A 16,422-nucleotide genomic window follows, 5' to 3' on the forward strand; every position below is an offset into this window, starting at 1 on the left:
TGTGTGCATCACCAGCCTCTGTGTGAGTTTGTGTCAACAGAGCAGGACCATAAACTAATGCGCTGTTGCTGCGCATACTATATATTTACTTATTAAACGCAGCCTTTTGTGATTCACTGAGCTATCACACATCTTCAAGTGGCTTTGAATAAAATGCACGAGTCAAATGAACTGCTTTATTGGTGTTTTTTATGGTTCTTTTATGTAATATTTGGAGCTTGACAGTAACGAACATGACTAACACACAGTATCAGATTTGGATTGGGCTCGTTGGACAAATACCCGGTCCGTCTAAAAGCTTAGTATCGTATCGGTGCATCCCTAGAAGCTAGAATCACCAAATGTGGCATTTAGTGTCCACAACCATTTATTTGTTTAGATCTCATGAATGCTGTTATGTTAATTAATTTTAATTTTGACTTGCCCAAGGTGAGGACATCATCATGGTTCCTGAGTGAGACTTGGGCAGCCTGCCCTGGATGTTTGGTGGACCTAACTGTGCTTCAGTTTCATCTTGTGCACTTCAGCCACTTTCCCCACCTTTCCTTCCTCCAATTTTCCATGCCATGGTTTCGTTCGTCAACATCAACAACGACCTCTGGACAGCAAACTGGTAAAACTTGTATTTTAGCACTTTGTATCTGCACATGTTTTTTCTTTTTTACAATTTTCCTTTATATTTGCATAGTAATGCAGTGTGTTGTCTGAGATCTGATCTCCAGTTTTTCTTTTAGTCTCTTCTTTATTGTCAGAGCCCCGAAGACAGCAGGCCTACAGATGGATTGATGCCTGGTGAGTATTTTGTGACATCTTGTGAAAGTAGCCTACTCAGTAACCTGAATTGGCTATTAGTAAAAAACAGAACAGCGGGAACTGGAGGCTAAAGGATGCTGGATTGTTCCTTACTCAAAAATAAAGTCTTTATGCATTTATCATTATGTTAAAGGGATAGTCCACACTGAAAATTCTCTCATTATGTAGGATATCTCAGGTGTGTTTGACTTTCTTTCTTCACCAGAACACATTTGATGAAAAGCAGGAAAGTATCTTAGCTCAGTAGGTCCTTAAAGTGCAAGTGAATTCTATTTCTCTTTCTCTTTTGTTGCTGACAGCCAGCATAAATGTCATCTATATGACTCCAGTGGTTAAATTATTGTCTTCTAAAGCGATACAATCACTTTTGGTGTGAAAAAAAATTTAAGTACTTTTTTAACTCTAAATCATGCTTCTGGTCAGGAGTGGTGCACGTGTGACGTAATCGCGTTGGCATCTGAAACACACAAGAACTGAGGCAAGTGCGTCACAGCCTGAAGAGCAACGCTGTTAACCAGTGTGTAGGAGGAATGCTATACAGTAGCTTGATTGGTTTTGGATTTGACCTGTATTGATCTGTTTCTTTACTCACAATGGTGCATTTGTGTACTTATCCTGGATATCTCAACTGAGAGGAGAACATGAGATTTCGTCTGTATAATGGCAATGGAATATGTCACACGAGAGACCACTTAGACTCCACGCTTTTGTGAACCCAAACTGAAGCGATGGTATATAGTTAAAGAGTACTTATATATATATAATTTATCTTTTTTCACACCAAAAGTGATCATATTGCTTTAGAAGACATTAATTTAACCGCTGGAGTCGTTTCGATGACGTTTATGCTGACTGTCTGAGATTTTTGGAGCTTCAAAAGAGAAATCTCCATTCTCTTGCATTTTACAGACCCACTGAGCGGAGATATTTTTCTTCAAATGTGTTCTGTTGAAGAAAGAAAGTCAAACACACCTGGGAATTTATGATGGTGAGTAAATAATGAGAGAACGTTCATTTTTGGGTGAACTATCCCTTTAATAGTGTTTTTAACATTTTTTTTTTATGATAATCTTAAAATCTCCTATAAGCTCTAACCTTCAGTATGATGTGCTTTCTAAAGACGAGCTGATATCTAAGACATATGCAAGGTAAACCTCATAATTACAACATGGACACATACTTGTATGAGGACAGCAAGTCATAACATCAGTATACATACATACCAAATACATGACCTATAAAACAGTATCTCATGCTTCTCGCAATTAACAATAGTGAGTGTTAAGGGTAGAAGAGGTTTTTGACTAGTGTAATTTAGAGCAAGGCATATATCGCAAGTGAATGCACTGATTATGTTTAATTGCTGTTCACGTTTGAATTCGCTCTCTCACCTTAAACTGTGATTATGTCCACACCTAAACAAATGACTTGCCATTTTTATTTGTGAGCAATAGTGAGAGTCTATAATGCAAATATTTTTGGGTGGGGGTAGCACAGTTGAGAAATCTGGTTACAATCAATATTCTGATATCACGTGCTATTTTAACTGCATTTTAGGGCTGCAACTCATAAGTATTTGATACAAATGCATCTATAGATTAAATTATTAATAATAATCAGTTAAAAAATATATTTATTTTGAGCATTACCAGTCACTTATTCACACACACACACACACACACACAAACCCAAGTGTGACATCAATTGACATTTCACTGTGCATTATGAGAAAACTAGGGCCGTCACGATTATGAAATTTGGCTGACGATTAATTGTCAAACAAATCATTTTGATTATGATGATTAATTGTGTGTTTTAGGGATATGACTATTAATTGTCTCTTAAAAGCCTTTCACTATTATTTATCATATAATTTCTCATATTTCTTAAGATGTGCTTTTTTCTGCTTGTGTGTTTCATACACCTTCAACATAAAATATATGTCAAATAATAAAAGGGATACGTGATTTTCTGTATAGGCCTTAAAAACGTATGAATTATATGAAAAAGAACGTTTTAAATATCAAAATATTTCTAAAAACACTAGAAATATGTCTGTCTTTTTGGTTAACTTTAGTTTGGTCAGTTTTACATTTACACTGTTTTTTTTTAACATATATATTTTTATGATTTTGTTTTTTTAATATACATTTTATTATATTTTTATAATATTTTATTATATAATGTAATAGTAAAATATTTCTGTCCCAATTTCTTCACTTTCACATGTTATTTAAATACTCTGATTAAACCTTGAGCCCATATTTGTGATAAAGCCAATCCTTTGAGATTTCGTTTCATCATTTGATCACAGAAATAGAGCAAGTGTGCTTCTCCTCTGTCACTGCATGTATGAACCAGGAACATTTGCCAGTACACGATTGTTTAAAGTGAAACTGGAGCACTTTGCTGTCACTATCACAGTTTATACTTGTTTGTTTATATTTTCAAGTTAGTTTGTTTGGAGCAAGCCTCTGCTGACAGCGCACGCATCACGTGCTCTTCCAGACACTAGCTAGTTGATGTCCGTGGTGCGGTTCAGTGGCGCTTGGACTCGGAGTTCAACTGAATGACACACAAATGCACTGTTCATGGCATTTATACAGTATATTCGCTTAAAATTCCCTTATTTGGGCATTAAAATGTGATTGAATTTGAATGCCCAATAACCGTGGTTATCTCAACCACGATCAGATGGTTATTTAATGATTGTGACCGGCCTAGAGAAAACTCGCATTTATAGATAAATCTCTTATTGTTAATACATAATCAGTGTTGGGTTGTTATCTTGTAGACCATATGAAGACTCAACTCTTATGTCCTTCCTCTTTCAGAGAGCAGTTACTGGCAGCTCTGCCCTCCTTCAAAGTCCAGCCTGCAGGGGGTGCTCAGCTCCAGCTTCCCCCCTGGCCCCGTGCCCCTGGGTCCTCCAGAAAACCACTTGCCGGAGGGGGATGCCCTGAACCGTCCGCTTGCCCCTAGTACCTCTGTGACGGACCTGTCTTTTCCCGGGCTTCCCCCTCCCCCCCCGCCACCCCCCAAACGCCACTGTCGTTCACTGTCTGTGCCAGAGGACCTTTCCCGCTGCCGGTATACCTGGCGGCCGAGCGCATCCAAGGTCTGGACACCAGTGAACAGCAGATGCCACAGTGGAGGGGGCGCGGGGGGGCCGTGTCCGCTACGTGCCCCCAGCTCCTCTCTCAATTCCTCGCTGCATTCTTCTTCCAGTCCCACCTTTTTCAGCTTAGCCCTTTCTCCGGATTCTCCGTTGCCGTGGAATTTTCCATGGGACCCGAGTGACAGTGCCGGAGGTGGTGCTTGCTGCTGCTGCTTTCCCTCGCCATCTTCATGCTCCTCCTCTCCTTCTCCGCTTCATCCACCGCCTCCCCCGCTGCGTCGATTTTCCCTCTCTCCGGTGCTTATCCGTGAGGCTGCGGCCCAGTTTCTGCCACCACCTCCGGTGCCCCCGCAAATCACATCGCATCCACTGCCTGTGCCCGCCTCGCCCTCGTCTGCCTGCAGCACTCCATCTTCAGTGCGCCGGGCTCTTCCTCCTCAACTTCCACGGTGCCATTCTCAACCCTGCGACCTACTTCTGCTCAAACCTGGCCTAAAACGCCGCAGGGACCCGGACAGACCATGTGCACGTCCTGTGCTGGACTTTGCCAAAATGACACAGGTGATGTGTGTTTATCTTTTAATAGTTTTTATATGCAGTAATTAGCTAATATAATATTATTACAAAAGCAGCACCATCTAATATAGCATGTCTATAGGGTATTCGATAAGTGTATAATGTTATGGTGTAAATTCAAGGTCAACATGGACACATACCTGGTCGTATTGTGCATCATTCATCAGTGCACATTATTCCAAAGGAAAATCTTTTTATTAAAATGTAATAACTTGCTCCACCTCTGGAACTACTTTCCTTTACGGCCAATATCATTTAGGCCAGTGTTCCAAAACTTTTTGATTTAGGAACCACTACAGCCCTGTTAGTAAGGCTCAGGTTTCCCTTAATGGTCAGCAAACTTGAAATGTGTTCCTTTTAACTCATACTGGATCATTTATCATTATTAGTAGAGGTAGACCGATATGTCGCTTTTACAGATTAATCGGTGCTGATAGTTACTTTTTGAAACTTTCGGTTATTGGCAAAAATCTATATTTATTATTCGTAATTACAATCAAGTGGGGATTTGCTGTATTATATATTTTTCATCATTGATTATATTTATTCATGATTTTATCCTCACTTCTGTGCTTATTTTGACAAGATAATCAACTGTTGAATTGAGGGCATGCAAATAAAAATGCGACTATATGTGAATGTGCCCCTTCAGCATATACATCGTGTCTCCAACTTCATGTCTTATGAATAATAATAAACCTGATTCTTCATTAAACCTCATCTGGTAAAATACATATTATATATACAAAAACCTTCATCTGGCAAATATATAGTATATAAGCAATAAAAAGCTTTATTTAAATATAGAGCATTGTGATGGCGCCAAGTTTCCGTCATTTTAAAATAAGAGTCCCCGGTGTGTTTCGGGCTTCTTCAGATGTTATAGATCTTTTTTCTGGTTATTGTGATTTTGGTTCAAAATGCATTTGGGATTGTATTCATTTTGTATTCTTGTAGCTTCTATGTCTGTTCCTGACATAGAAAGTAAATATTTTTTATTTTTATTTTTTTACATTTCATATTTGAAAATCTATAGACTAATTAATTGGTTATCGGTCATTTCCACCGCCTTTGTTATCAGGATCAGTCATATGCACTATTGGTTGACCTCTAATTATCATTTATATTATTTAAATGGCAATTATAACTGAGGTTCACTTTAAAACTAAAAGTGATTGATACTGTGGGCAGGGCTGCATTAATGCACTGGGCTTAAGCCCAGGTGCCCGCAGCAGCAGGGGGGCCCCGAAGTATTTCCCTGTCGACGTTCTCGGGAGGGCACGTATGTAAACGCGTTCTGCGGGAGACGCTGATGTGCGCATCAGCTAAAGCCATCAGATCTGACTGTAGCTTTCTCTTAAACTGAAGCAGTGTGAGAAATATAGAATATGTCATTTAAGAACTGCATTTAGTTTCATATTTGTTTGATTGGCTGGGATGTTTATTGGGACAAAAATAGCAAAACCTTGCTCATTATTGAATTTTCTTAAAAAGTAACATTGTGTTTACCCATTATCAAAAACAAACAAACAGACAAAAAAAAAAAAAAAGAAGAATAACTTGAGAACTTTTCTATTATTTAATTCTTCTTTTGACAGTCTTTTTATTTCCATATTATATGGAACTGTTCAAGTAGCAGTCCAAAAACCCAGAAGAGAATTTGCATTTTTGAGCCCATGGGTTCCCTCTGTTTTTTTTCTTTGGGTTTATAATGGTAGTTTTGGATTTATGAGTAAAATAATGTCTGTGGTTAACATTACTGTAAGACATTTGAACGTTTTGTTCTACAACATAAATTCACACAGTTATGTCTCTAATGTGAATTTTGAAGTGGCAGTGTTTTAAAAAAAAAAAACATTTTGAAAACAAATTGCTAGATAATAACTATTACAATTTTTTTGTCTAGTCAGGCGTATTTAGTCACATGCTTGAGGTTTTTGCAGTCCTTGTTTAGCAACTCTCTAGTTAAAAAAGCCTATATGGCCATTATTTACAGCTAGTAGGGATCACATTAAAGGAATAGTTCACCCAAAAATGAAAATTCTCTCATTGTTCACTTACCCTGATGCTATCCTAGATGTGCCTTGACTGGCTGTCTTCAGCAAAACACAAATAAAGATTTTTATAAGAAGATAGAGCTCCGTCAGGTCCTTATAATGCAAGTAAACCGGTGCCTGCAATTTGACGGTCCAAAAGTCACATTTAGACATCATAAAAGTAATCCTTGCAACTCCAGTCTTGTCTTCTGAAGCAAATCAATACGTTTGTGTCAGAAATCGATAATTAAAACGTTATTAACTTTAAAAAAGAGATTTCTGCCAGCAGTTGACACATCACGTAGCTGTCATGTGACACAAGTGCGTCAAGTTCAAGCGATAATTCGGAAGTGGTGCTTGTATACAACAGATGGCTAAACGAGAGCCATTTCAAACCACATCAGAGCCCTGGACGGAAGTGCTGATTTAAAGCTAAAACCACTTTAATTGTCTACTTGTTTCTTACAAAAACCTATCGATTTGCTTCATAAGACATTCATTGATCGACTGGAGTCGCATGGATTACTTTTATGCTGCCTAAATGTGACTTTTGGACAGTCAAAGTGCTGGCACCCGTTTACTTGCATTATAAAGACCTGACAGAGTTCTTTCTTCTAAAATTCTTCATTTGTGTTCTGCTGAAAAAAGGGTAAGTGAAAATGTTTCATATTTGGGTGAACTATTCCTTTAATATCCAGATGCGGAAAGACATTATTTTATTTTATTGATTTTGTACAGCATTCACTAGCTTATGTTTCCTACACACAATCTGGATAGGAACAGGGCATATCCGAGAGAGCCGGTTGAAAATAAATATATAATAATAATTAAAAGAAAAACATAAAAAACACAATAATACATAGGATAAAATAGTCAAAGACATTTGTCTTCAAGAAAGGCCCAAAGAGAAGACAAATGTGCCAGAAAATGTCAGACCTGTGATGAAGGTCATATGTGAGTTTTTCTAATGGCAAAAGAGAAGTAGCCTGACTCATCCACATTTTGACAGATGGTACCTGTGAAGTTGACCACAGCAACAGTATACATTTTTTAGACCGAAAAGTAAAAAAAATTCAGTACACGCTCCATCACCGTCAAGATTCACATCAGCATTACAATTCAAAAGATCAATTGGACAATCAGAGACATGGTTAAGGTCTTTCCAACAATCTTTAGTATAAATTGTTGAATCTCTTTCTAGTAAGTTTTAACCATGTCACAATCCCAAAATATATGCATCACAGTACCAGTGGCCTCTTTACACTTAAAACAAAGTTGGGAAGTGTTGGGAAAAATTGTGTCTGAACTGGTGTTCGACAAGTCCTGTGGATAAATTAAAAATGTTGTTCATGAGGTGAAATTGAAGCACCCTTTTGGACCTTGTCTCTAAAATGTGACCTTGCATCCTTTTCCCATGTCATCCTCAGACAGTCAATTTGACAGACCAACATTTGACAACATTGTATATACAGTAGTTCAGATATCATCACCTTAAGTTGAAAAGCTGTCATTCTATCATTCTGAGTTGAAAAGCTGCTTTTCCACTTCATTAAGAACAAAGCATAATTTACCTTCCCTCATTTGAGACTCTAGAAAATGTTGTAATTGATGAAACTTATAAAAATCTTTATTGGGCAAGTTAAATTCCTGTCTCAGTTGTTGAAAATATAAAATTTTACCATCTGTAAACAAGTGACCTAATACCAAAACTCCCTTTGACATCCATGTCTTAAGCCCAATATTTTGTATTGAAGGGGGAAGATCGGAATTAAAAGTAATGGGAGATTTAAGAGAGAAATTATTTGGACTTCCTAACATCCTTTTACACCAGACAAGTATTTGTCACAGTAAAGTTATTAGTAATAGATGGAATTTTTTACATATTATAAATAAACAGCAATGAGCATAACAGTCTTGATAACACCTGGAAGATACAGTCCCAACCCAAAGGGATTCAAGTCTATTATGAAACCATCTCAGTATGTGTTTTAATTTGAGCAGACCAGTAATACAGTTCAAGATTAGGTATTGAAACCCCACCCAGTTTCTTTGGTTTCACGAAAATAGAGAATTTTAGGCTGGGCTTTTTTTTTCTTTATTATTACAAATGTACTTTATAATTGAAGAATGTACCCTTTTGTATTCAGATAGCAAGGCAGGCATTGGAACAAAAAATTCATTCTTATAGTATTACCCCTATCAAAAAAAGAAGTTGGACGGTTTGACTAGTCAGACAAATTCAGTTTAATTTGAGAAATTAAAGGTGGATAATTGGCATTGAACCGATCCTCCAAATTAGGCGTAACATTCACTCCCAAATATTTAAAACCTGAAGATGTCGATTGAAAGGTGGATCCCAAAGTGACCCCAGGAGGGGCACGCATAACAAAGCTGAAAATGTATCCAAATTAATTGTATACCCTGAAAAACTACTATATATATATATATATATATATATATATATATATATAGTGTATATATATTAGTATATATATATAGTACAAAGCATAATTATATATATATATATATATATATATATATATATATATATATATATATATATATATATTACTGCAAGAAATGTCAATTGAGGCCTCTGGGTATTTGAGATAACAAATCATCATCAGCATAAAGAGATATTCGATGTTCCTCTAGACCTATTTTGATGCCACATATATTTCTGTTGGTTCTCACAACTTCTATAACTAAAGTGTTGAGAGCTGGCATCCTTGACGGCAGCTTCTGCCCACTGGGAATTTATTAGGTATTGGCATTGGTATTGACTACAGCCATGAGTTTAGAATACAAAAGCTTGACCAAACCGATAAAATTAGTATGGCAAACCAAAACTGACAATTTTCCGTGTCGAATGCCTTTTCTGCATCAAGAGATACAATAATGGCCTCTGTCCTATTTAAATGATCTATAATTTTCAACACTCTGCAAACATTATCGGTACCATATCTAGATTTTATGAACCCGGTCTGGTTTGGATTAATAATATGAGGCAAAACGGTTTCAAGCCACCGAGCTACAACTTTAGCCATATTAATCTGCATTAAGCAAATTAATTGGATGATAAGAGGAACAAATTGCCAGATCTTTTTTCAGAAGTAAACCAATAACAGCCAATGACCTAGATTTTGGCATTTATTTAGTTTAGTTTCCAAAAGGTTATTTATTCCAGACATTAAACGAGTATTAAACGAGCGCAAATCTCAGGCCAGAATTGTTTATAAAATTCTATTGGGAACCCGTAAAGACTGGGAGCTTTGCCAGAAGTGATTGATTGTTGGCTTCCCAAATTTCTTCCTTGGTAAAAGGAGCATTTAAACAGACTTTCTCATTTTCTGAAACACTGGGAAGAGAAATACCATTTAAGTATTTCAGCAAATCCTCCCCGGGACCACTGAACTCCGATGTATGCACTATAAATGTACTATTGATAACTAAAGGGTCAAACGTTACGTTGCCATTAGATGTCTTAAATGCTTTAATTACTCTTTCACTCTGCTCCTTTTTTTAAGTGGTAAGCAAACAAATGGCCAGGTATATATCCAAACTCATAATATCTCTGTTTACTAAAAAATAGTAATTTCTTGTCATGATCTGAATTATCCAAATTAAGCCTCGCCTTAGCATTATTTAACAAAATCCAGTTGTTATGAGTTGGTGAATGTATATGCTGTTTAAATTATTTACCTCAACCTCTAAAAGTTTCCTGTTTGGAAATGTTTTTGTTTTTATTTGAGAGAGAGGTATAAGCAATGAGATTGCTACGCAATGTAGCTTTGGCGGCATCCCATAATATCACAGAAGAATCAGGCAAGTCTTTATTTTCTGTCTAAGAAATAAAAAAAAAAAGAACTACAGCCCAAAAAAAGAAGTGTTAAATTTCAAATAAGTTCACTTTGGAATTGTTATACTGATATCAATAACTAAATATATGGGGCTATGGTCAGACAGCACAATAGAACCGATCTGACAGGAGTTCACGCAGTTTATACATCTGGAAGGTATGAAAAAATTATCCATTCTGGAGTATAAATCATGTGGGTGATAATAAAAATAATCTCTATCTCATGGATCTAACTCCCTCTATATATCCACCAAACCTATATCTTTACACGCACTTTTAAGAGTATGTGATAATTTACGATTTATTCTAACTTGGGGAGAGGATTTATCTAAATTACCATCAAGTATCAATTGAAGTCACCTCCCAAAAGCCCAATGCCCGCATAATGTTGGTTGAACTTTAGAACCACCTGTGACATGAATCTGGGACAATCTTTATTTGCTGCATATATGTCAATTATAGTAATGTGTATCCCAAGAATAGAGCCATTAATCAGCACAAATCTACCTTCTGAATATTCAACATGGTCAAGAACAAATGGGATGTTCTTATGAATAAGAATCACTGTGACCCTACTACTTGAAGAAAATGATGAAATGGAAATTTTTCCACACAACACAATCCCTCTTCAGCTTTCTATGTTCCATATCGGATAAGTAGGTTTTCTGTAACAGTGCTATTGATACGTGTTCTTTTTTAAGAAAAGTCTAAATTTTCTTTCTTTTGACTACATGACCAATGCCCTTCACATTCCATGATACATTAATTTAAGGGAGTTGTTCATACAAAGGAGCCAGATAAAGTAATGTCATGATGCTAGTAGTATTTACAAGAGAATTGTACATGTCAGCATGAGATACCAAATTTGAACAGAAAATTTCCAAAGTAAACACACAAACCAAACCTATAAAACCCTCCCCCCAAGACACCATCCTCAAACGATGAGGCACAGTTAACATCAGAGAGTCACAAAAAAAGCACAAAGTCTTATAACAACCAATATCATTGAAGATTGCTACCAAGTTTCGCAGCAAACCTACTTCGGGCCTGCTCCTTCAACATAATGGAAATAACTGCCATCTAGACTAGTTATACACCTAAATGGTCAATAATATAAAATAGAAAAAGAAAAAATATGCTGGCCTAACATGACCGGCAAAAGTGATGGTGTTACCTTATTGAAGTCAGGAGAGCCTCGCCGGGTAGGCGAATCCTTTGTACAAACCTCGAGCAGCCAGGGCTTTCCCCACAGTGCTGAATTTGCAGCGTTTCTGCTGGAGACCAGCTGACATATCCAAATAAAATTGAAGCGCAGAAACAAACTAAAATACTTCTCGGAGCTGAATTCGGAATGCCTGATGCAAAAGTGGATGTTCTATGAGCCCTCTCAATATCTATGTTGGGAAAATCTATAGGCAGCTCAAGCCACTTTTGGATTGCGTCCTGAAAGAAACATTGCAAGAGGGACGGCCCCTTCTGCTCTCTCTGGCAGACCCACTATTTTCAATTTCTTACACCATACCCGGTTTTCAAGGTCATCCACCTTTGTTTTGTAGTTGTTCCACCACTACCCTCAGATTAGCCAGCTGATCTTCAGTGACTGTTGCTGAATTTTCGGCAGGAGAGATCCTCTGTTCGGCTTCCATCTAGCAGTTTTTGGTGCCCATGACTGTCTCTGTTAGAGCAGCAAATGAGTTCTGAAGACAAGAAATCGAGTTGACTATACCCTCCAGCCAACTACAAGTTCCATCAAGACGCGAACCATTAGCCTTAATCTCGGACAAAATCAGTAACGTATTCGATGGAGAGCCTTCCACGCTAGCATCCGTGTCAACCTCCCCAGGTGGCGAGGGCACGGGATGATTAGCTCTTTTCTTTTCCTTAGTTTTCTGCGAGCGTGTTGTAGTGAAAATAGGGAAATCTTTGTCTGTCGATGACAGTTTAGAACTGTTTTAAATAAACATGCAGAGGAAAAAGAAGCCACATTTTCGAAATTGGAGTGGACCAAAGATCTCAGGCAGCCATCTCTCTCTGGGTCACATAACATCTGGCAGAAAGATCATTTAACCAAGCAAATATAGGCTCACTGTGCCCCAAGCTCGGAAACCTATAACAGGGCAATGCAGCTAGCTAGCTGCCACAGTTTCAATATAATTAATGATGTTAGCTACAGTGAACGTCTTATTCTCAATTGACCGTTAGCCACTTATTTTCCAAGTAGAGAACATAGTCTAGCCTATTCCATCAGCTAGTCTACACAACTAAAATTAACGGGATAGTAACTGACTTGTCAGCCAAGTTGGTATGCATCTGACAGGCAGTGCAGAATCACATATTCCTCATACGTTCTTCCATGTCTGGATTTATTTCCTCTCCCTTTTAGATTCGTAACCTGCTGTGTTCGATTCAGTGGGTCTCTTTTGGGGTTTTGCCATTTAACCAGGTGCTTGATAAGGCTGTGGAGGCTAGAGAAACTTCATGTTGTAGTGTGGACTGTAAAAACAGATATATCTGAAAACATTAACGTATTTGTTGTCATGTGAATCAGTCATGTGTTCCATTCAACCAAAACAATCAAGATGGCGGCCTGTTATAGCAATGCTGTTGTGACTGATTTTCACTTTGATAGCGTTGTTTATGATAAATGTTACTTTGTACAACATTCACAATGCATTCCTTCAAAGGCTACATGAAGTTTACTCGGAATTGCTGTCCAGTGACGGAACACGATGACAATTGCGCTTCTGTCCGTATATGCAATGACGATTTTTGTATGCGCAGTAAGGGGATTTAAGCATTTTTTAAGGGGCAAGCAACTTTTGGGAAACACCTGAAAAGAACAGTGTGGACCGAGAGCATTTCGAAAATGAAAACAGCATTTTCAAATGTATCCGGATTAATGTAGACGTAGCAAAGTAGTAATCGACGTTACAGCAGTTATAGCAAATGACAATGGATTTAAATGCATTACCATTGGGATGAGTTGAGATGCTTGGGTTACGCAAACCTTTTCTACTGTATAAACTGATTAAATTTGACATTTTGGTATGATAATTTTTATTCTGTAAATTAGTTTGTATTTTTTGTCTGAGATTTGCATTGTTTTGTCAGATCACTTTTTGAGTAGATCTTAAAATCCCATTGCTGTTTGGGCATATATATGTTTTAATCTTACCAGTTCCATCTTGGTAAGTTTGTTACTCAATTTCAACAGAGCTTAATTGTTATTTTACTCTTTCTTTTCAGACCCGAAGCACAGATCCTCTCAGTTATATGGAACGTGGCAGACTGGCCTGTGGGGGGGATGTGTGTATGGGCCTTGAGCCATTTTTTGGAGACTTCAGAGGCTCATGTTCACCAGCTGAATGCCTTGGCAGGACGAGTATTGGGCCATTGAGTGAAAGTGATGAGGAGGAGGAGGAGAGAGAGGAGGAAGACCCTGAGGAGCGTGACGGGGGACAAGCGAGCGTGTTTGAAAGGGATTGTACTGAACTAGATATCACTCTCATTGAGGAGAACTGAACGTTGTCCAGGGGAAGATCTCATTTCCCTTCCACCGCCAGCATTCAGCTCTCTCTGCATCACCTGCTACCTTACACTGGCAGGCCTCTCAGGAACCCTGCTGCCCTCTTTCGAGGCTCACAGGCGTAGAAGCCAATTAAGGAAGACATGCAGACTACTATCATATGCTGGGAGTCATGAACGCTGACCCATCAACATTGTACATTCCAGAATCAGTTGCTGAGACATTCTGCAAATATTGGATGCAAATATTTCAGAGCTGGAGAAACCAGCAAAGGAGTTTTATGTGTATTGGACAGCCTCCTAAAATGAATCCTCAAACTGGCAAAACGGAACTGGAGGCAAACATCCCTTCAGCTTCCTGCTTCTTTTCACGTCTTTCCTCTCAACTTGTTTTGATAGTCAGAATAGACTTTAAAGGATGATGGTTATAAATATCAGTGTTTTTTTTTTTTTTTAGTTCAAATATAAAAGGGCAGTACGACATAGCAGTATTTTACTCTGCAGACCTTTATACTTCCTGACGAAGGTCCATCAGATTGAACATAAGCCAAGATGCCTGTTTTTTTGTTTTTTTTTCTTCCTCTTTATCAAAAGTTTCCTTAAGGAAATTAATTGTGTACTGTAGCTGTTGTTCTTTGTTTTATTTTCTGCAGTCTCTCTTTTTTTGTTTTTAATCTGTACAATGCATTCCTCTAAATTTGAAATATGTAAACATTTATTAATGCACTGTATTTGGGACATTTAGAAAGAAACAATGAAAGCAACCACTGTATTCCGAAGGCACATTGTTATACTGTATTGTACAGCGAGTATTTGTTCAAATAAGTTGTGTAAAGATGGTAGCTTGAAGTTTGGAGACAGGCTATTGCTGTCATTTAGAGATTTTTTTTTATTGTACGTGTGATACAAATTCAGACTCTGTTTATGTAAAAATAAAGTTTATTTGAAATTATTTTACAGAGAATGGAAATATGAACCCAAATGAGTGTTTTATAAAAATAGAATAATTTGCAGCATTAAGAAAAACTGGTAGAGAAGCTAACAAGTGTTTGACAGCATGATGAAAAAAAGGTATGGCTGCTTCCGTTATCTGTTCTTTTCAAATACCATCTTCAAAATAAGTTGTTTTTATTTTTTTATATATTTTATTTATTTAAGTTTTTATTACAGTAATTATAACATTTCCTTACATTTGGATGGTACCTGGAATCTTAGTCAAGGCATTCAACAATTGGGTATATTGGCTAAAAATAAATAAATAAACACAAATATAAAAACCAGCAAAACATATTTTGTGAAACAGATATTACATCCAAAATTATAGGAGAAAGAAAAAAAGGAACATAAAAGTCATCAACTGAAGTAACAATAAAGTATGTTGCAGGGCAATGTCAGCCAACCCAATATTTCAGCTTTTTTTGTAAATTCAGTAAGCTATATAGTTATACACTCACCTAAAGGATTATTAGGAACACCATACTAATACTGTGTTTGACCCCCTTTCGCCTTCAGAACTGCCTTAATTCTACGTGGCATTGATTCAGCAAGGTGCTGAAAGCATTCTTTAGAAATGTTGGCCCATATTGATAGGATAGCATCTTCCAGTTGATGGAGATTTGTGGGATGCACATCCAGGGCACGAAGCTCCCGTTCCACCACATCCCAAAGATGCTCTATTGGGTTGAGATCTGGTGATTGTGGGGGCCATTTTATTTTAACTTGTTTTATATGGTTTTTAGTAGAACACAAAAGAACAGAACAAACAGGTCACTAGGGGTATAACATACAATTATGTTGTTCATAAACTGTTAATGTCAAATCAGGGGTTACTTTCCCAATAGTCTCAGAGGAGTGAGAAATAACTTTTCCTTTTCCCCCCTCTCTTCCTACCTTTTATAATAATATCAGGAGAATAATTGTAATTGTCCCTTCAAGTCAATAAAAGTTTCAAGGTCCCATCATACAACATTCAGTTCCAGCATGTTTTCATTGGATAAGTATTTGAATGAGAAAAGAATAAATAAAATAAAAATACTAATAATTTGCATTACACTCACAATATCTCCTTATATTCACTCCCTGCTTCTATACATTAGCCATTTTGAACAGTACTTGTACAATTTGTCCATGTTTAATGGTAAAGAGAAGGTCAGCTTTTCCATATCATATAAATGACTTAAAATCACTATCCACTCATCTTTTGTTGGTGGACTCTCATGCAGCCATTTCTTAGTTATGTTTTTTTTACTCGCAACTAATAATACATTAAGTAGGTATTTGTCTTGAGTATTAAGATTATTTGGTATATTTCCTAAATATATAGTACTGAAATTGTATTCCGTCTCGAATCCCGGTATCAATTTTATTTCAGAGATTATCTCTAACCAAAAAGGCTGAATCGTTGGACATTTCCAGAATATGTGAAAGTAATCTGCCATAGAGGTACTACATTGTTTCCAACAGAATGCAGAATCTGGTTTACCATTCTGTAAATA

General features: G+C 37.1%; 1 protein-coding gene across 1 annotated transcript in view; it reads left to right on the forward strand.

The window, feature by feature from the left end:
* The window catches only part of LOC127624644 (protein FAM53C-like), a 29,132-nt gene extending 14,253 nt beyond the window's left edge, over positions 1 to 14,879 (forward strand). The window contains exons 2-5 of the mRNA XM_052099456.1: positions 430 to 613; positions 735 to 792; positions 3,648 to 4,492; positions 13,649 to 14,879. Coding sequence (XP_051955416.1) covers positions 786 to 792; positions 3,648 to 4,492; positions 13,649 to 13,924 — 1,128 coding nt within the window. The 5' untranslated portion in view covers positions 430 to 613; positions 735 to 785 and the 3' untranslated portion in view covers positions 13,925 to 14,879. The remainder of the gene's footprint in view (positions 1 to 429; positions 614 to 734; positions 793 to 3,647; positions 4,493 to 13,648) is intronic.
* The last annotated feature ends 1,543 nt before the right edge of the window (positions 14,880 to 16,422 follow it).

Source organism: Xyrauchen texanus, chromosome 31 (assembly GCF_025860055.1).
Source record: "Xyrauchen texanus isolate HMW12.3.18 chromosome 31, RBS_HiC_50CHRs, whole genome shotgun sequence".
In the NCBI taxonomy this organism is placed as follows: Eukaryota; Metazoa; Chordata; class Actinopteri; order Cypriniformes; family Catostomidae; genus Xyrauchen; species Xyrauchen texanus.